At 32.0% G+C, this 21,458-nt stretch overlaps 1 protein-coding gene and 1 long non-coding RNA gene across 3 annotated transcripts in view; one reads left to right on the plus strand and one right to left on the minus strand.

Moving 5' to 3' along the window:
• Positions 1–21,458, plus strand: part of LOC145260069 (very long chain fatty acid elongase 4-like) — a 100,497-nt gene that overhangs the window by 53,862 nt on the left and 25,177 nt on the right. For both annotated transcript variants that reach the window (XM_080118003.1, XM_080118002.1), the window contains one exon: positions 6,926–6,998. In XM_080118003.1, the coding sequence (XP_079974129.1) occupies positions 6,926–6,998 (73 nt within the window). The remainder of the gene's footprint in view (positions 1–6,925; positions 6,999–21,458) is intronic.
• LOC145260095 (uncharacterized) lies at positions 492–15,000 on the minus strand. The gene is made up of 3 exons (XR_013864243.1): positions 14,891–15,000; positions 3,890–3,967; positions 492–619 (listed from the first exon to the last, which is right to left on the minus strand). It is a non-coding gene; the product is annotated as an uncharacterized LOC145260095 (long non-coding RNA).

Consider the following 21,458-nt stretch of genomic DNA (forward strand, 5'->3'; position numbering starts at 1 on the left):
CCACAGCACCGAGAAAATGTACAATTGCTGTTTGGTTCTTTTACCATTATTTAATCAGTGACTATCAGAAAAATAGCTTCAGTTTTTGTCTATGAAAGGGAAATCGTCAGATTATGAATTTTCCATGTATAGGGTATCCAAAAAGTCACTGAGGAGTTTTGAACTTAATAGATTCTTTACTTTTGATGATATTTTTCTTTAATTTTAAATCTAAGACATTGGGGGTGGGGGGGGGGGTGCAAAACTCAAACAATCTTTATTTATAAAAAATAATTTCTTTTAAATGTTGTCCATTTTCAGCTTCGCATGTTTGTGCTCTTTTCAAAACATTATTCATGACAGATTGCAGAATCTCTGAATTGCGATTTAACTGCCTTATTTCGTTCCTGATGTTTGCCTTCAATTCTTGCAGGGTTTGGGGTTTGTTAACATACTCTTTCTTTAAGATATCCCTACAAGAAAAAGTTGGGGCTGGTCAAGTCTGGGGAACATGGTGGCCATTTAACATTGCGATAGCGATTGACCTCCTGATTTTGGTAAAACAATGTCACAACTTGTGTACGTTTTTCAATGCCATACTTATCCATAATTAATTTCCAAAATATTATCTGTAAAATATCTGAAATAGAGAAAAAGAAATAATCATAAATAGTAAAATGGTAAAGATTTTCAACCCTTAAGTAACTTTTTGGACAGTCTTTAGATTTGGACATTTATAACCCTCCTTTTTATGTTTTTCCTTATTGAACTGACAAATTCATATATACCTATATTTAGTTTATTTTATCTCATATAAATTTATTTATACAAACATTATTGCCTATATATGTGGATACGTTTCTGTTGCAATTTCATTATAGAAGCAGCATTCTTAGGAATCCAAACGGACACAAAGCCATACGTTTCAACTGGGATTCTTAAGAATCTATTAGTAGTGTGGCTATGAAACCAAAATTTATTCATATCCACTCAAATATTTTGCCTGCATGGCAGAAATATATGTAAATCATTGTTTCAAGGATATCAGGAAGTATTAGGACTGTAAACTAATTCAATGAACATAAAATTTCTTATATTATTTGAGTAATAATTATTTTTATATTTTTCATTAAAAACCAAGGATATCTATATAATAGTCATGTCGAAATTAGTAATGTATCCAAAAATTACAAAAAATAAGTAGAAAGTTAAGTATTAATGAAAATAGTTTTTGAAGTAAATTGCACATTATACTTAAATAAGCAGTATGAAGACAGGAAGTAACTGAAGTCTGTCTTGTTACAATTAATGGCTGATATCAATGAAATATCATGAAAGTATGTTTTATGTAATAATGCAGTAATATTTTACTAATTGTGATATAATAAACTAGATATCATTGTTAGTTGAAATTGACATAAAAAGTAAGTAGGTACCATTGACTTTTAATGAAAATTCATTATTTTTGATTTTTGCTCTAATAACGAAAAAGCAATGTTTTTACAAGAATTACAATGCTAATTATTACATTATATATTACTCATCTCTTTTCATTTAAAGTTAGGTATGTTTCTATATTTGTACGTACAGGATTTCTTCCTAAACTAATTAACTGATCATTATGAATTTTAAAACCACTGTTAGAAGGGTGTGTGGGCTATATTTAGTTTAATTTACTTTCATGTAAAAAGATGGAAGGAAGGCCTTTGTGTAAGTTCAGATACTTCCGATTTAAAAAAAAAAAAAAAAAAAATTTAATAGGTATTGTGTAAATTAATATTCTCCAAATTTTAGTTTCTTTGTAGTAGTTAAAGTTTTTATGGAGCATAATTTAGGCACAAACTTTCATTTGAAAATACAAGTGTTAGATTTACATTAAATTTAATATATAATTATTATGCAGTAAATCACCAAGATTCACAGAATTTCAATCTTTTCAAACTCCTTAAGCTTAACCCCCAAGTTTTAGGCATTTTCTAGAATCAAAATAATGTAATTAATTGTAGATATAAGGTTTAGTATCATTATATTCTAATTTTAATCTCTGTAAGACATAAGTGGTGAGTATATGTTCTGTGAGGAGGGGGCCACAACTAATTTTACCTGTTCTAGGGCAGGTGTGATAGTATATATATATATATATATATATATATATATATATAACATACAGTCACAGGTGTCTTGTTTTAAGCATAAAAACGATGGTGATAAATATGGTTTTTCACTAGTACACTATTATAATTCATGTGATTATTTCACATACAAGGATACCTCCTCTCCTTTCCCTTCCTTTTTTTTCATATTAAAGTGTGAAAATAAAGGAAACTAGAAATATCTACTTTTAAACATGATCCTTATAAAGTTGTAAAACTAATACATTTTGTCAAGTGTGAAAGTTGAATGAAAAATTATATTTTAATATATAATTAAAATATTGATACTTATTAGCAGGAATATTTATTTTCAATGAAAAAAAAATTCTCTCATGATTATTTTAATTATGTAAAAAAAAACAATTACAGTTATAAAAATGCTTTTGCAAGTATTGAAAAGTTAAATAATCTTCTAATCTCAAAAATGATAAAAGTTCATTATTTCATTTCAGTGATAAAGGTAGTGTCAGCCTAATCTTTTTTTTAACGAAAAAAGGAAATTATTTTTCAAAACATTTCTTCTGATTTTCTAACCTAATCATAATCTTAACCCTAACTCTGACTTGGGGTTAATGGTAAAATACTTTTTTTTTTTTTTTTTTATTAACTGCCATAAAAGACTATGGCGTGAAAATGAAGGATCATTTTAAATTTATATATAAAACTGATCATCCATCTAGAGTTCTAAAATAATAAAATTAAATAATGTCCTATGAATACGATAATCTACAAATGTACCAAAAAATAAAGCTTTCTTGTTAGTCTTATTTTCTATTTTTATTTTTTTTAAGGCAAAGAAAATAAGGTAATACCTTAATAAGCTATACAAATATATTCAAATTAACTGAAGCTAAATTGCTCTAGGCAGGAAAGATTAAAATTATGGCAGTAAGGACATTTGCACTTAATATTTATTTGAAGTATTTATTCATTTGTAAGTTAAAAAAAAATATTTTTTTGTTATAGTTACTGTGTATCAAGGCTCAAATGTCAATCGAGGATAAGGGTTAGTGAGTGTCCTGTGAGATAATACAGTGATGATTGGTGATGGTAAAAATTAATTATTTAAAGGGCCGGCTCAACAAGAACATTTTTACCTTGAACTTCAAAACGTCCATATTGTAGTTCGCTGGGAAACATCCTTGCAGTATTGTTTCGTAGACCTACAGTTCTGGATAAAAAGCTGGCAAAGTTGCTAAATCACAGCATGAATGGATTTTCGAGAAAAAAATCCCATGTAAGCATTAAATGTTTTTTTGTGTTAAATATTACATGGGGAATCATTTAGTTAAAATCTATTGAAAAATACATATTTTGAATCCGTAGCCATGAGACATAAAGCCATAGTGGATAACTTGTTCATTACCTAAAGTTTACACATTTAAAGTGTATTTCTCAATAAAAAAATGTGCATTTCTTAATAGATTTTAACTTGAAATGATTCAACATGTAATATTTAACAACCAAAAATGACATTTTTAATGCCTACACAAAACTTTTTTTCTCGCCATCAACTAGCGCTGTGATTTAGTGATTTAGCCAAAAATCTTTGCTGATGGTATGATTTCATCATTTTGTAGGCACTCTAATAGTAATTTTATAAATTATACTTGCAAATTTATTAGATGAATTGTGAAAAAATGAGAGCATCAATTTTTCTGATTTATTAGCATGTATTAATTCATGTTTGTTCAGCTTCATTTTTAGCCATTACTAAATTAATATTTATTACCTTCTGTGATGTTGTAATTCCTTACCTGATATATCTTTGTTTTTGCATTCATCTGTTCTTGATCTTTGGCCCCACCAGACATTTCTGTTCTTGACAATTCTCTCTACAGACAAAAAAAAAAAATAAATAAAAGCTAGCAAAAATACCCACGTTGGTGTATTATGTATGTACATATTTTTTGAAGATGCTGTTATGTGCTTTGCCTTCTATATCTTTTACATATCTGATTTTGTGTACAGTAACTGAACTTTTTTGTTTAATCTACATATTAAAAAGTCTGTCTTTATCTGTATCCATATATTTATAGATAAAATAGTTATCCATGGACATGTTTCACCATTACTACAGTATCCATGGATAAATTTATTTATAAATAAAATAAACGATGTATGTGCTATATATAGCATTACAAGTTGATTTTTTTAATTCTTTTTAGATAATTGTTATTTTATCAACTTGCATGAAAAGAGCTGTGTAAAAGATGATTAAAACCGTTTGAATTATGCAAATAGCGTCAGTAGTTCAAAAGTTATGAGAATTTTAAGTGCCAAAATTTAGGCATTTCCGTGGACATTTTTCTTTAGAAAGTGGGCTAAATTACGGACCTCCGAATTTCAAGAAATTCGGTAATTTTGCCAACATTTATTTATTTTTCAAGCTATTCTCCTGAAACTTGGCACTCTTATGTAAAATTGTGTGCTCTTTCTGATTATGCAGTCAAATCTGATGTATCTCTTTACCATAAACCATGAATTCAGATGTACAAATTTCAATTTTCTTTAAACTGGCGCATGGTATCATACAATGGGTGTCTATTCATGAACAAAACTAAGTATTATAGTGGTATTTAAATATAGCTTTGAGAGCAGGCATTTTCCTGCCTTATCACCAAAGGAGAGCTTAATCTGGGGTGTAGCCATTGAATACCTGAAGAGCATTCATGGCCGGTATTTACTACTCCCCTCACAGACAAAAAAAAATTGAGTAGATATGAATTAATCTCAGAAAAAAATCGAAGAAAATTTTTCATATAGATTTTGAATTTCTGTAAAAGATGGAAATTTCCATGCTCGACCAGAACTTATGCATTTTGGGACCAGTTCAATTTTGTAAATCCTCTCTATCTGGCTCAAAATATACCCCTATTTTCTGTGATGCAACCATAAATCGTACTCTACATAAATCCTTGATGTAGCTTTCACAGTACCAGGATACCAGGAATTCTGATAAACAACTATATATTTACCAGTTGATGGTAATTTTTGTCATTTCTATTCTGTTCTTTTACTGAAAATTAAACTATGTAAACAAAGAAATGAAACAGTAATTTTTTACCTTGTTTCCACGTTAACATTTAAAATGATTTCTTTTATAGGTTTTAGGGTATGCTGAAAATAAATACCGCGTTTAAATGTTCTGCAAAATAGTTTTCCGGATATTATGCAATGTCATTTCTTATGTTATCGCTGTTGGCCATCTTGGTATGTGCAAGCATAACCCTGAGAAACTATGCACAAACGCATGTACCAAGATGGCCAGCAGCAATAACATAAGAAATAACATTGCTTAATATCCGAAAAGCTACTTATTTGCGGACAATTTAAATGCGATATTCGTTTTCAGCATACCAGAACACCTTAAAAGATAGTCATTTTAAAGAAAAATATTAAGGTGGAAACAAGGTAAAAATTTACAAAATACACCAATGAAATTCTTTATTAAACCACCTAATTATTTAGATATATTCAGTTAAAAAAAAGGGGTTGTTTTACAGATTCGAAAATATGGTCTTGACAATGAGTTAAAAATAAATTCAAGTTTCACGATATATTTTATTTAATTGTTAGGTGAAAGTACAGAATACTTAGAAACACCCTTCCTTCCCAATGTTAAGAATGGGTTTTTAAATAATGTTATTATTTCAGCATAGCATGATTTTTTTTACCACTAAAAACAAACGCATGTACTTAATACATTTTTTTTTTTAATGCTTTTAGTACATGTATTTGATTTCCAAATAATACTATTTTGTTGTTTTTAACGCTTTTAGTACATGTGTACTAAAAGTGTTAAAGACAACAAAATAGTATTATTTGGAAATCAAATTTGAAAAACTTGATAATTTTTTTAAATTGACAAACTCAGAATAAAAAATGAAACTTTTCTGCTTTCATTTTGAAAGCAGAAAAAACAGTTATTCTATTTTTAAAGGGAATGCAAACTTGTTAATACCCTGACTGTAGGCAGCTCATCGATGGTTAGTGCATAGCGAGCCGTTTTCCTTTAAGCGGATTTGAATTTCTATAAAAGATAACATTTTAAAGAAATTTCTGCACAATTAATAATTATTAACATTACATATTATACATGACAATAATTCTGTAACTATTATCTATATGAAAATAGAAGACATATACCGATTTATCTTATCAATTTTGAAATATTCTTCATCAACTTTGCTCAGTCGTAACTTTGTAAAAATAAAAATCAAAGACCAGTAGAGATGGACTTCTTTGTTTATGTAGCCTGTAAAATTTCAGCCATACCCAATCAAATTTAACCCTGCACATATGTATCCAAACGTAACGTATGAAATGTAAACATTAAAAAAAAAACAGTTTTCCTTTTTGTTGTTGTCATTTTTTACCGCTTTTTTTTTTCATTTTTAACTTGGAGCATAAAAGAAAAATAAATTAACATCATTGGAATGCTTATTCTATTCTCTTTCAATGTAATTTTAAAAAAAATTGACTAACAAATAAAAAAGATATGACTTGTTGAAGCACATTAGGTATATAATATTGCTGATGTCCACGAAAATACAGCATACGCTTGTAATGCTTATCTATATATATATATATATCCCTAAAAATGGGGTAATAATGTGTGTTATATATAGGGGAGGAAAGTCTCCAAGATTCAGGGGAACTAATTAACACCAGTAATAATTATCAAAAAATTACAACAAAAATATTACATATTTTTTATATATACCTGATTATTCCATTTTTATATTAAATTCGATGCAAATTTAAAAAATACCTTTTCTTTCTTTCCACAGGACAAGATGGAAGTTGTAAAGGACAAAGTATTAGAAATTCAGGAATTCTATAACTGGACTTTATCTTTTTCTGGTAAGCTAATTTATTTTTTTAAAGTTTTAATTTATTTTATTTACGCACAGACAAAGCATGTTGCCATTGTGACTACTGTGATGGGGGCCAGATTTAAAGGAAGGCAACGAAGATGGGGAAATGGGCAACATAATGTTTATTCACATTACATTTATTTTAAGTTTCTGTATGTTGATATGGTTGGAAGCAGTAAACAAAGCTGAATTTAACAGATAAAAGTAGGCTTTTAGTCCAGCTATTAGATTGTTGTTGATGTTTTATTTAATCATAATTAGTATTCTAATAAGTATTCTAAATGAAAGACAGAATATAATTATTACTGGTAAAATATCATGAAAATAATTTAATATTAAACATAAACATCCATTCACACTTCGATAATAACTTGATTTTTCTCTAGGAGTCTAATGAAACTCACTTATAACTTCTGGCTCTTGACAAAAAAGACACTTCAACCAAGTGGTCATACATATTTTTTCTTTCTAAAGATGATGTCTACCTTGAAAATTCAAAGGGCATAACACCACCGATACCATCCTGGTTCGACACATTACCATAGTAAATAAATAAATCTATATATCTATAAAAGTGAAAATGTGTGTGTCTGTGTATATTTCTCTACCAAATAACTCTGTCAATTTTTGGTCTAGAGACTCGAAAATATTCAGATTTGGGAAAATCTTTTTAATAGGTTTTTGGCCAGAAATTTGGTTGTCAAGGGGTAAAAGTTCGATTTAAACATTGAAAACTCTACCAAACTCCTCTGCCAATTTTGGGTCAAACACTTGACATTTTAAATGTAGATTACTTGGACATGGATCAAACTTTTTAATTTGATTGAAGCTCCAAAAAATAAATGGTAAGGGGTCAAAATTGCGGTCAAGGTTAAAAAAAAAAAAAAAAAAATTGACCTTTGCGGTCTCTACCAAATTACTCGGCCAATTTCTGGTCTAAACATTTGAAATTTTATATAAAGGGTATTCAGAGATAGGGCAAGCTTTTTAATCGGTTTGGATAAAAAATTTGAGCTGCCAAGGGGTCAAGGTTCAAAAGATTTGACCTTTTGGGGTGTCTAGCAAACTACTCAGCATATTTTGGGTCTAAACATTTGAAATTTATACATAACGGGTATTCAAACATGCGGCAAGCATCTTATCAGTTTTGGAGTGAAAATTTGGCTGCCAAAAGATCAAGTTGAAAGAGTTGGCCTTTGCAGATTCTACCAAATTCCTCCCCCAATTTTTGGTCTAAAGACTTGAAATTTTAGATGTCGGTAACTTGGACATGGGTAAAACTTTGTATTTTGATTTGAGACCAAAATGATAAATTTTAAGGGGTCAAAATTGGGATCAAAGTTTTAAAAAAAATCTCTGCAGTCTCTATGAAATTACTCAAATTTTGGTTTAAACATTTGAAATCTTACATAAAGTTTATTCACATGTAGGGCAAGTTATGAACAGTACATAGGGCTCGAGCAAAGCCGGGCTGAACTAGTAATAATAGAAAATTAATGAAATATTTCATTTATTTTGTTTACCTTGTCTTAATTTATTTTTATCAAATGGCATTGTCATAGCCTTCAAACGCATCTTACACACCACGCATACTGCTTCAAGCAACATCCTTAGTATGCTGAATTTTATTATATCTAGCATTCCTTTGTTAATTTTAAACACATAAATCTTAAGCACTATTACTATTAGTAATGTAATATTCACCCTCCTATAAAACATCTATTCTATGAAATGTATTTCATACTAAATTTGGAATTCTGCTAAATTGTTTTGAATCCATAAGTGTTTATTATTATTATTATTATCTCTATCTATATAAGAGCCAGGTACGTCCAAGGATGGAGTACTGTTGCCACATCTGGGCAGGAGCTGCTAGAAAGGACTGTCCTGCCTTGATAGTTCAAAATAGACTTCGTAGCCTCGTAGGAGATGTCCTTTTCTCTTCCTTGCAACCTCTCTCACAGAAGAGATGTTGCGAGTTTGTCTCTGCTTTATCGTTATTTTCATGGCAAGTGCTCGACTGAGCTTCAATCTATGGTCCCCCTTGCCAAACTTTAACAAGAAACACTCGTCTAGCTGAGAACACTATCAATAATTCCCCCCACTCTTTATCTATGCCTAAACCTAAACATAGATTCCATGAACAAAGCTTCTTTCTTAGAACTGCACGCCTGTGGAATTGTCTTCCGCTTTCCTGCTTTCCAGCTGACTACAATATAGTTGGTTCCAAGTCCAACATAAACAAGTTCTTGATGAGCCATTCCACTTAAGTTAACAAATTTACCGAATTTCCATTACTAACGATTACTATATTGTCCAATTGACTACTGTACACTCTTAACCCTTATCCTCGAGTGGTCTCTAGCCTTGATAAGTGGTTATGCCTATGTAAAAAAAAAAAAATTAGCAACTGTATTAGTGTTGACTCTGCATGTCTATTTGTGCTTCATACCACCAAAATTTTGTGCAATTTTGACACATAGTTTTTGGATAAGTATTTATTCTTTCTAATATTAGCATGAACACTTGTACCTCTTGATATGTTTAGTATAAGAATGATTCATGCCTAATTTTGTTATGTTTTTGAATAATTTGAAACTCGGCAATCAGCAGATGAGAAAATATACTATTAGAAATACTATTATACTAGAAATGGATACTATATTTATAGAATTACATTTTTGGAACATCTTTATTTATACAAAAAATATTGACTACAGGGTGGTCACAAAGTCTGGCTACATAATCTACATTTGACCAACCAACTCTGGTGTTCTGACTTCCTTACTCCTCCCATATCTCTCACCATCCCTCAAAGACGATTTGCCTTCTTTGAATCTCTTATGCCACTCAAAAACTGATGCTTGATTCATATAAGATAATCCAAATCCTGTAGATTATGTAGCCAGACTTTGTGACCACCCTGTAGTTGAAACCAAGTTGATATAACTGAAAAGCAATGTTTTAAGTGGATGGGTGTTCTGGTTAATTACTTGGCTTTGACATATAAAATTCTGCTTATAGAACTTATTTACGAATATTTTTATTTATAACTAACAATGGTAAATGGATGGTAACATGTAATGCTAGTAAGACGAAGCTGCTGACAAATAACTCCCTACCTGAGAATTCTTCAAACTCCTTGGCTTAACATTCACAGGAAATATAAACTGAAACAAATACATTGAGGACCTTGCAAAGTCTACTATAAGGAAGGTGGGCTCCCTCTATCGTGCTAGAAAACTACTCACACCTGAGGGTATCCTGTACCTCTACAAGACCACCATTTGCCCATGCATGGAATATTGTTGCCACATCTGGGCTGGTGCATCTACCACTAGTTTCACCCTTTTTGGATAGGGTTCAAAAAGTCTCCAATCTAGTAGGTTTCACTTTGTCAACTAGGCTCTAACCCCTGTCCCATCGCTGCGTCCCTGTGCCTGTTTTACAAGTATTTTGATGGAATGTGCTCTGAACTCATTGCACTTGTGCCCCTTCGATGTACATATCCCCAACAAATCCACTTAGCAACAAAATTACACCCCTTCACTGAGGTCTTAAATGCCAGAAAAAGCTTTCTACTCTTATAGCTTCTTCTCTTGAACAGTTAGACTTTAGAATTCCCCTTCCTGCTACCTGTTCTGATATGCAGAAGTTCAAATGTAACCTCAACCAATAACTTAATCTTTCTTAGGCATGGTCCCAATTAGTAGCTCCTTACATCCAAGTGGCGATATGCCTTGTTTGGGGTGAAGTTGAGTAAAAAACAAAACAAAAAAACTATACCCTGATGTTGCCTGGGAAAATATGAAATACTTATTTTAATTAAAAGAAAATCAATGGAGTATTAAAAAGAAAAAAAAAATGTAACTTTCTTAAATGCTTAAGAAAAAGAGGATAATTTGAGAAGCAGTCAGACTTTATTATGTGTATGCGCAATGGATGCCCCCTCCCCTTGCAATAGATGCTATAGTACAATAGTGTTTAAAAATTTCTTTGCACTATTTTTAATGAGAAATTTAGTAACACTGATTTTTTTTTTTTTTTTTTTTTTTTTTTTTTTCCCCCCCAACTTATGCAAATCTATATATCTATAAAAGTGAACGTGTCTGTCTGTCTGTGTGTCTGTGTACATTTTCCTTTGCAATAACTCTGTCAATTTTCAGTCTACAGACTCGAAATTTGATATACAGATTACTGAGATTTGGGAAAATCTATGTGATCGGTTTTCGGCCAGAAATTTGGTTGTTAAGGGGTCAAAGTTCAACGATTTGACCTTTGAGAACTCTACCAAACTCCTCCGACAATTTGGGGTCTAAACACTTAAAATTTTAGATATAGGTTCCTTGGACATGGATCTAACTTAATAACTCGATTTGAGCCCAAAACAATAAATCTTAAGGAGTCATAATAGGTCATAATAGGGTCAAAGTTAAAAAAAAATTGATCATTTTTTTTTTCTTTGCTCAGCATACACCTCCAAACACCTGGGTAATGCTGGGCCGAAATGCTAGTAGATTCATATTTTAGTACTCCCCTCATTACAGACAGATTACCTAGTTTTTGTTAATTAAAAAGACAAAGCTCTATTAATAAAGTTATAGATACTTTTTAAACAATACGAAAGTGACCCCTGAAGATTTAACCTTATGATCTACGGACCCACCCTCAAACCCATGGTTCGAATTCTTGTAATGCAGAGCCAACCCTCTTTTCCTTAGAGAAAAAGTAGCATGTTTTCAACACCTGAAGAAGTGTTCACATTACATTTAAATTTCCATATGTTAGTACAGTCAGGGAAGCAGAAAACAGATAGGGAATTCCAAAATCTAGCAGTTTGAAGAAAGAAACCAATTAGAGTAGAAGGCTTTCTGACATCTGGGGGTTCTCTACAGTGAAGAGGTAAGATTGTTGGATTGCTCGAGGGTATTTATATAGAGGTCACCACAAAAATCAGTGACATTTAATGCCGTACGATTTCATGTAATTGTCTCCCTTGAAAAAAATAAAAAATACAAACGAACAAAATTAAGTAGACGTGTCTAACCATCTTTAATAGAAGCTCTGTCAGTCAGAAGTTTGTTGTGCCTTAGTTTGAAATATTTTCATAACTAAACTTGCTGCTTGGATGTTTGCATCTCAAGAACACCTTTCTATTTATTGTTCATTGATCAAAATGCAAAACCTGAACAGATGATTGCAAGTTTCTAGATGTTGGTCATTGTGCTTTATCTTTCTTAGTTTTGTTAACTTATTACAATAATTCATAGATTATTTATTTCCTGATGCTTTGTTATGCATTCTATCCATTGTTCTTGAAATGCAGCTGCCTAGGAGATTCTGTTTATAGATTCTTTTATATAAACTTGCTGGTTGGGAGTAGAGGTCACCATGTTTTTGCTTATAAAAGCTGCTGCAATTTTTATAATGTCTGTTGCATTCTGAACATTTTTTTTTTTTTTTTTTTATATGAATTGATTTTATTTTTAATAAATGAAGACTCCTCGCTGTGTGTGTGTGTGTGTGTATATATATATATATATATAGTGTGTGTAAATATTTTCAGTATTTACTTCGACAGTGTTTGATATGTAAGTAGAACTAGACAGTAAGTTTTAAAAATATATATGGCAATTAAGCTATACAGAATTTTCCACATTTCATCCTTATGAGGATCCGTCAGGCTAATGCATGGAATTGATGTTGCTTCATGTTTTTATATATTCACATAGTACTCTCAGCCAATCAGATGCCTAGTTAATTCTACATCCATTTATTGTAATGATAAATTGAAATATTTTCTGTTTCACTTGTTACCTGTGATTATTATTAGCGACAGTACAGCTGAGTGACAGACCGGGACAGTGATGAATTATTAGTGTATCTTTTTTTTTTTTTTTTTTTTTTTTTTTTAATATCTTTGGTCATCATCTCTATTTCCAGCCGATTTGAGGGGTAGCATAACAGATTTGGTTGCTATGGTAACTAACAGCCAATAACCCCCCCCCCCCCAAAAAAAAACTGTCGCTACGTTCCTTACACATTTTGAGAATTTTTTAATACAGTAATTTAATAACTTGTTTTATTGAACGAAAATTGAAAAATTTTTTTTTTTTTTCAAAATATAGCCGAGAATATGACCTATGAACTGTAAAAATTTGAACTTTGGCTGCAAAATAAGTGAGCAGTGAAGCTTTAAAGCAGTTCTAAATGAGTAAAACTAACACTTAACCATATATTCAAACACTACCGTATTTGAATAATATATATACTTGTGCTCGCCTCCTCAGCAATGTGAGACATGATGACATGGCCAGAACAAGAGAAGCACACAGCATTGGGATTAGCGATTGTTGTCGAGCAAGGGAGCATATTGATGCGCATCATTATGCAAGTTTTCAACTCGACCTATAAAACCTTAAAGGTTATTTACTTGTTCTTTTAGTTCAGTTCATTAATGCATAAACATGATTTGAAGCCAAGATCAACATGCTCTTAATGTATAATCATTTGTGTGTGTGTGTGTATATATATATATATATATATATGTGTGTGTGTAAAATTTTTTTTTTTTTTTTTTTTTTTTTTATCTTAGAGATATGATCTGTGGTGTGTGAATAAGTTTGATCTCATGTGTAAGCCTGTATGGAGAAGTTTTATGAGTTTTTCATTTTAACCAGTCGTTCAATGTCACTTTTCACTCATTTGAATTTATAACTATGTCTGTAATGCAATGTTACAGGAAAACAAATGTTGAACTCTAACTAATTGTCTCTTTCTAAGGTTGTTGAAGAATGACTATGATTTGGTAGATTGGTGGTGTTTTTTGACTAGTGTTGAAGCAATTAATTGAAATAAGGACTTTGAAATAGAACTTTTTGGAGTATCTAAAAAAAAAAATTGAGCCTATTTTCTAGGTTTCTAAATAATGACGGTATTGAGAAACCATTTCTTAAAATAAGGAGGACTAGGCTTTGTTAATTATTCACTATAATATTACTAGACCATCTAATTTTGTATACCAAAACCTGTATTTTCCCGTTTTTGAAACGTTATTAGACGTTTTAAACATCCACTTTGGCTGGCATTTGTGCTAGACATATTTGGTAAGTTTTTAATAGAATTTTGAACGGTTTAAATGTTAATTTAGTTACAGATGTGCAGTGTTTACGACAGTAAATGTTGGATGTTCAATTATTTATAGATTTTATCTCATTAAAAGCCCAATATTTCTAAAACGAATGGTACTGTTGCAGACATTTTAATCACTTTTTTTTTTCCAGATATGTTTGCATTACATTTAAACTTTTGCATGTTAGTACAGTCAGAGGAGCAAAAAACAGGGTGGGAATTACAAAGTCTAGCAGTATGAGGGAAGAAAGTATTAAACTAAGTCTTTTCAGCATCTAGAAGCCTCTACAGTGAAGGGGTTGGATTTTGCTTTTTGTTGGATTAGTTGGGGCTATGTACATCGAGGTGGGAGCATGTCGGAGCACGTTCTATGAAAACCCTTGTAAAACTGGCGCAGGGATGCAACATTATCAAGAAACTGCTACTAACAGTACTAGCTTTCACAATGATTTGAGGAAAGAAAAAAAACAATATTAAAAAAAGCTTGTTATTTTGGGTACAAGTAATTTCAGAATTCGTGGTGTTATCTTACATGAACATAATGGGTTCCATATGCTTCTAGCCTTTTGCTTGCAAATGTTATCACCAGCAGAACTGGGAGGATAGGGTTGGGGTCTATGCCCAAATTAAGGAGAATAGTGAGGAAATGTCACTTAACCATCTATTAAGCTGGTCAGAACATAATTACCGATTTCAAACACAAAGGGAGGAGGTAATTAGAAAGTTTTTGTCACCATAACAACTTACCTCAAATGGCTGGTTTGGTTGTTTTGTTTTATGGTATATCAACCCATCTCGGTTTATTTAATGCCAACTCCAGTATTTAAAAAAAAAAAAAAAAAATTTTTTTCTTCAAATTGTTTGGTGTTTTGCTTTTTCTTTTGGGATTTTTGCTTTTGGTTTTGCAAAACATGATTGAGTTTTACAAAGGGAAAGAAGAAAAAAATAACATCAATGTTTAGTGCATTTTAGGTTGGGTAGCCAGTATTTTCAGACAGCCTGATTGTGTAGCAGAAGCCAGATTGTTGAATGGCATAATACATTTTATTTACTTTCAAATGTATATTGTCAAGAGTGCATAGTTGTTCTCTATATTTATATTCAAAGTTCTTTTTATCATTATGGAATTCTTGAAATCATCTTAGTACTGTCTAATTACTCTTTTCTGCTTTGTTGATGTTGGTGGCCATTTGGGAAGAATTCTGGCTGAGGTTGAGCAGGCAAAGTATATGTATTTCTTTTAACTTGCAAATTGTATTCTGAAATAAATGATTACTACTTAAAGTACAATCCAATTATTAGCATTTAATATTTTACATAAAATAGTGCTAAATAGCAGCCTAAATCGATTAAAGTTATTGCTCTAATGCAAGTCAAAAAATCAGTCAGATACTTAATAGAAAGCAATCATAAACAATTAGTGCAATCCTCCACGCTATAATAAAGAGATGTATGATGTGAATTTTATCATCCTATTAACGGGGGGGGGGGGGAACTTGTGTGTGAATGTTAACTATTTTCCATTTTATCTTTTGCACAAAGTAATATTCTTATTCAGGCCTTCAATCACATTGACCCAATTGCAGTGAAAGCACTTGATGGCACTCTACTCTGTCGAAAACTTCAAGTACCTTAGAGCATGGTCAGAGAGCACTGAAAAAGATTTTGAAGTGAGAAAAGCACTGGCATGGAGTGCATGTCATAAGTTGAGGAAGATATGGTCATCCAATCTCTCAAAAGTTGAAAGACTCTTTATTGCCACAGTAGAAACAGTCCTTCTCTATGGTGCTGAGGGATGGACTTTTACAAATGCGCTGAAGAAGAGACTGGATGGCTGTTACACAGGATGCTCAGCAAACCAACAGTTTTATGGTGACCTACCACCAGTACCCCTTAAAGTAGTAGAAGAATGACCTACATTGACAACCTGCTGCAGGAGACAGGATTGGAAAGTGTTCGGGACCTGCAAACTGTCATGCGAGATCAGGAGAACTGAAGAAGTCATGTAGATTCAGTAGTGAAGTATCCTGAAAGATAACGGAGATGAGATGAATATTCTTATGTTTCTTTTAAAGGTTATTGATGTGTAATTGCTTCTGATTGTAGCATTTTTGCATGTTACTAAACGATTGTAGAACCATCGACTATTCTGTCATTGTAAAATAAATATTAAATTTTGATTATTGGAATCTAATTAATCACCATATATATATATATATATATATATATATGGAATAAAATGGAGGTGGAAGGACCTGGATACTCAACGTTTCGCCTGATTTATGCAGGCTTCTTCAAGAGAGATGGGCATTGACTCTTGAAGAAGCCCGCATAAATCGGGCGAAACGTTGAGTATCCAGGTCCTTCCACCTCCATTTTATTTCATATCGTCAGATTCAATCCAGCTCAACAATCATATATATATAGACAGTAGAGTTTAGTTTCCTAGAAGTATATCCAATGAAACAACATGTCTACCAAAGAGTGCTCAATGAGTGAACAGAGCAGGTATATTAAATTTATTTATACAAACATTAATGGCTACATATGTGCATACATGTTTCTGTAATCACCCGCGTTGGGGGACTACGTCTTCAGGCCAAGAATTACCGTCGAGAACTGATATTTCAAACAAAAACATTTTTCTATTTCGTTTATAAAGTTAGAATGTAACCTGGGTGGGAGTCATAAGCGGGGAGGGGACAAGTGAGGTCTTTGGAGATAATAAACATCTTTTTCATTTCCCTTTCTCTTTATCTATCCCATCTTTCGGTTTTATGGCATAAGGTACTTGAGAATTTAGTATTTTTGTCTTGCAGTCCGTAAATTAAAAACATTTCCTATGGTCACTGAGTAGTGACCGGTGTCTTTCAATCTACACCCATCCACACACACACACACACACACACAGACACGTTAATACAGATATTCAGAAGCGAATATATGCTGTTCGTTTTATTTTACTTCCACACACGCTCTGAAACTAGGCAATAACTATAACTACGCAAGAATAAAATTAAAATAAGGTAAATAAAACAAATAAATAAAACAACAAAACAAAATAAAACAAAACATAAACAAACAAAACAAAAATAAACATAAAACCTCGAAAGTTATCAAAACTCCACATGTACACATATATATTAATATACGTATAAACGCTTACACTTTGCTACACCCACGCATATATACACACACACATATAATGGTCGCATACAGTTATAACATGTTTACATCTATACTTACATACGTAGTAATATCCATACGCGGAATCTCAAATCCAGACATCCATGTACACACTTGGGTACCATACTTCATGACTGTTATTATATCAAAACTAATATTAATCCCACTAATAATCCTAATAATAATAATTCTTGTAATATTGATAATACTAATGACACCACCAATATCAATAATAATAACAATAATAAGACTGTACGAATGGGAACCCCAAAACCTGTGGACCCGAACTGGATACACGTCCCCACAAATCAACCCATATATATATATATATATATATACATACACATACATATATACATACATACATATATATAGATATACACACACACATACATATACATACATACACATACATACACACATCTATATATATAAGCACACATACATATATACACATATACATACACACATACATATACGCACACGCGCACCAGCATACACACAATACATACACACATTCAGACCATCCGCAGGCGCAGACAACAAGTGTTAAATGTGATCAGGTTAGGAGAGCAATCCATAGGGACATGAAAGATTTTGGCCCAAAAGTAGAAGTAAATGCTAACTTAAAACAGGTTAACTTCCTTGACGTTACTTTAGATCTTGATTTAAATACTTATAAACCATATATGAAGGATAACGCTAATCCTATTTATATACACCCACAGTCTAACCATCCACCATCCATTATTAAACATATACCGTTACCTATTGAAAGTAGAATAAGTAACAATTCATCTGATGAAGTAACTTTCAATAATTGCAAAGCTATTTATAATACAGCACTTAAAAATAGTGGGTATAAAGACATAGAGATAAAATATAAAGTAACTAACGCTAGCACAAATGGATCTAGAAATCTTAGTAGGAAAATTATTTGGTTCACACCCCCCTTTAATATTATGTTGAAAACAAAACTTGGGACAAAATTTTTACAACTTATTAACAAGCATTTCCCACCAAATAATATATTACATAAAATATTTAATAAAAATACATTAAAATTAAGTTATAGCTGTAGTGATAACTTAGAAAGGATTATAAAAAAGCATAATGGAAGAATCTTAAGGATGACTAATAGAGAAGGTGTAAATACTAGTGCTAACACGGCTGTGAATAAATGTAACTGCCAAAAGCCTGAGGAATGCTCAATAAAAAATGAATGTCTGACCTCATCAGTGGTATACCAGGCTAGGATATTCCCAGTAAAGAACCCAAGGGACGAAAGATTCTACATAGGTAGTACCCAAATGACTTTCAAAGATAGATTCTATGGACATACACGCTCGATGAATAATCAAACATACGAAAAGGACACTTCCTTATCGTTATATTACTGGAAATTAGTTAGAGAAAATAAAACACCTAGTATAGAATGGAAGATTATTAGAAGGGCCAATACTTTCCACTCATTGAACTCACCATGTCCATTATGCTTATCAGAAAAACTTGAGATAACTAGGTTTAAAGATAGGGATAAATTATTAAATATTAAACACGAAACTGCTATATCCTGCAAACATTTCAGAATGCACGCACTTAAAAAACTCTAAATTAGTAGACCAGAACAACTATGAGTACAACTAACTCCCATCAAATAACTCCCCCAAAGAGGATAAGTGAGGTTGCAACTATGATCCTACCCGTATGGATTACATAAGTCGCTTAATATTCTACTTCATCAAGCAGTTATAATATTACTAACCTAAATAAATACCTGTATGAAAGTATATTTGAACCAAACGAGTAATAGATTGTTTGGGTGAACCTCGTAATAATGTATGCATGTGGATATTTTTGGGTGTATGCATGTATGGATATATGATCTTTATATACCTGGGTAGGAAAATTAATTAAAAAAAAAAAAAAAGATGAATGAATAAATAGATAAAAGAAAGTAAGGAATGAAGGGTGAATGAAGGAAAAGGGAATAAAGAAATAAGGGGAAATGAATAAAGATGAAGGTAAGTATTGCAATATGTAAGCTTTTCTACTAAGTTTGTATAACCTAAATACTCTGATTTCTGTCATATGTTATTATATATTATTATTGTATCTTTATACATCTTATGTATATCTGCGTAACCATCGAAAGAGTGCTTGCTTAATATGAGGATAAGCCTATGAACTTCAAGCTGAATTCACTATAAATTTTTGCGTAGTATAAGAACCTACAACTTGGGAAAAGGTAACAAGCGGGTGGGGCTGGGTAATATAACTATGCGTGTGGAGTTTGATAGAAAAAGAGAATTATGTAGTAAATGAGTTCATGTCTATTTCTATTTTAAATGTATCATTTGGTGGCAGTGTACATATATATATATGTCTGCATTTTGTGTAAATATGTATGTATAAGTGTATTTATGTATGCGTGTATGTTTGTATGGATGTATATGTATATATATGTATGCATGTATGTCAGGTCATGTCATATGCTACTGGTACCATGTAACCCAGTACTACCTGCCTCATGGTCGGATCACCGGCGACTAAACTGGTTCCTCCACCAGACTTGTTTGGTGAGGAGGGCGGCTAGTCTCCCTGAAGGATTAAAAACAAGATCTTCCAAAGGGCGAATGAACTCTTTCTCTGGGTCAACGGCCAACTAGCACCGTGTATATTTGTGTGTGTGTATATGTGTATTGGGGTAGAGAGGGCTCCTGTAAACCGTGGTGAAGGCAACCTTTCTAGGAGAAGCAAATCTCTGATTTAAAAAACCATAAAGCAGAAGACCAGTACCCGCATTAAGCTGGTCTGCAGTTTAATTTGTTGCTGGCTATCTTGCTCTTGCTTGTTGCTGGATCTCAACATTTTGAACCGAGAGAGAGACTTAGCTGTCGTACAAAGCTAAGACTCTGTAACATCATATTTGTATAGATACTCCCTCAGACATTTGGGCTCATGGATTTTAAATGTCTGAGGGAGTGGCACTCGTCTGACAAGACGTTGCAATCATCATCATCATGTATATATATATGCATATATATTTCTGAACTATTAAAATAGGCTGTCTCGTATATGATAGTTGTAGCAATGTATATTACAAGAATGTATGGGTGTCTGAGTGTATATGTATGTATGTTATATATGTATATATACTCCCGTGTGGACTGTAGTGGCATGCTGTTTCATATGTAAAGGGGTCACCACACTACTGAAGTAAAAAGGCACCTTATTATTATTGAAAAAGGTCTTTGCATTTGTGCATGTATTGCTGTGTTTTCCTGCGTTGTGAGTGAGCGAGTTTCTGTGTGTCCCTGCGCATGTGTGTGTGTGTGTGTGTGTGTGTGTGTGTGTGTGTGTGGGTGTGTGGGTGTATGCGTGGGTCTGTGTTGGTATCTATATGTGTATGTGTCTCGTATACGTCTGTGGAGATTTGGAGACACGAGTGGATGGGGATGTTGTCTGCGCCTGCGGATGGTCTAAATGTGTGTATGTATTGTGTGTATGCTGGTGCGCGTGTGTGTATATGTATGTGTGTATGTATGTGCGCTTATATATATAGATATGTGTATGTATGTGTATATGTGTGTGCATATGTATGCGTATGTATATGTGTATATCTCTATATATATGTATGTATATGTGTATATATATATATATATATATATATATATGGGTTGATTTGTGGGGACGTGTATCCAGTTGGGGTCCACGGGTTCTGGGGTTCCCATTCGTACAGTCTTATTATTGTTATTATTATTGATATTGGTGGTGTGATTAGTATTATCAATATTACAAGAATTATTATTATTAGGATTATTAGTGGGATTAATATTAGTTTTGATATAATAACAGTCATGATGTATGGTACCCAAGTGTGTACATGGATGTCTGGATTTGAGATTCCGCGTATGGATATTACTACGTATGTAGGTATAGATGTAAACATGTTATAACTGTATGTGACCATTATATGTCTGTGTGTGTATATATGTGCAGGTGTAGCAAAGTGTAGGCGTTTATACGTATATTAATATATATGTGTACATGTGGAGTTTTGATAACTTTTGAGGTTTTATGTTTATTTTTGTTTTGTTGTTTATTTGTTTTGTTTTTATTTTTTTTT

This window comes from Euprymna scolopes, chromosome 3 (genome assembly GCF_053919585.1).
Source record: "Euprymna scolopes isolate OS-2025 chromosome 3, ASM5391958v1, whole genome shotgun sequence".
Classification (NCBI taxonomy): Eukaryota; Metazoa; Mollusca; class Cephalopoda; order Sepiida; family Sepiolidae; genus Euprymna; species Euprymna scolopes.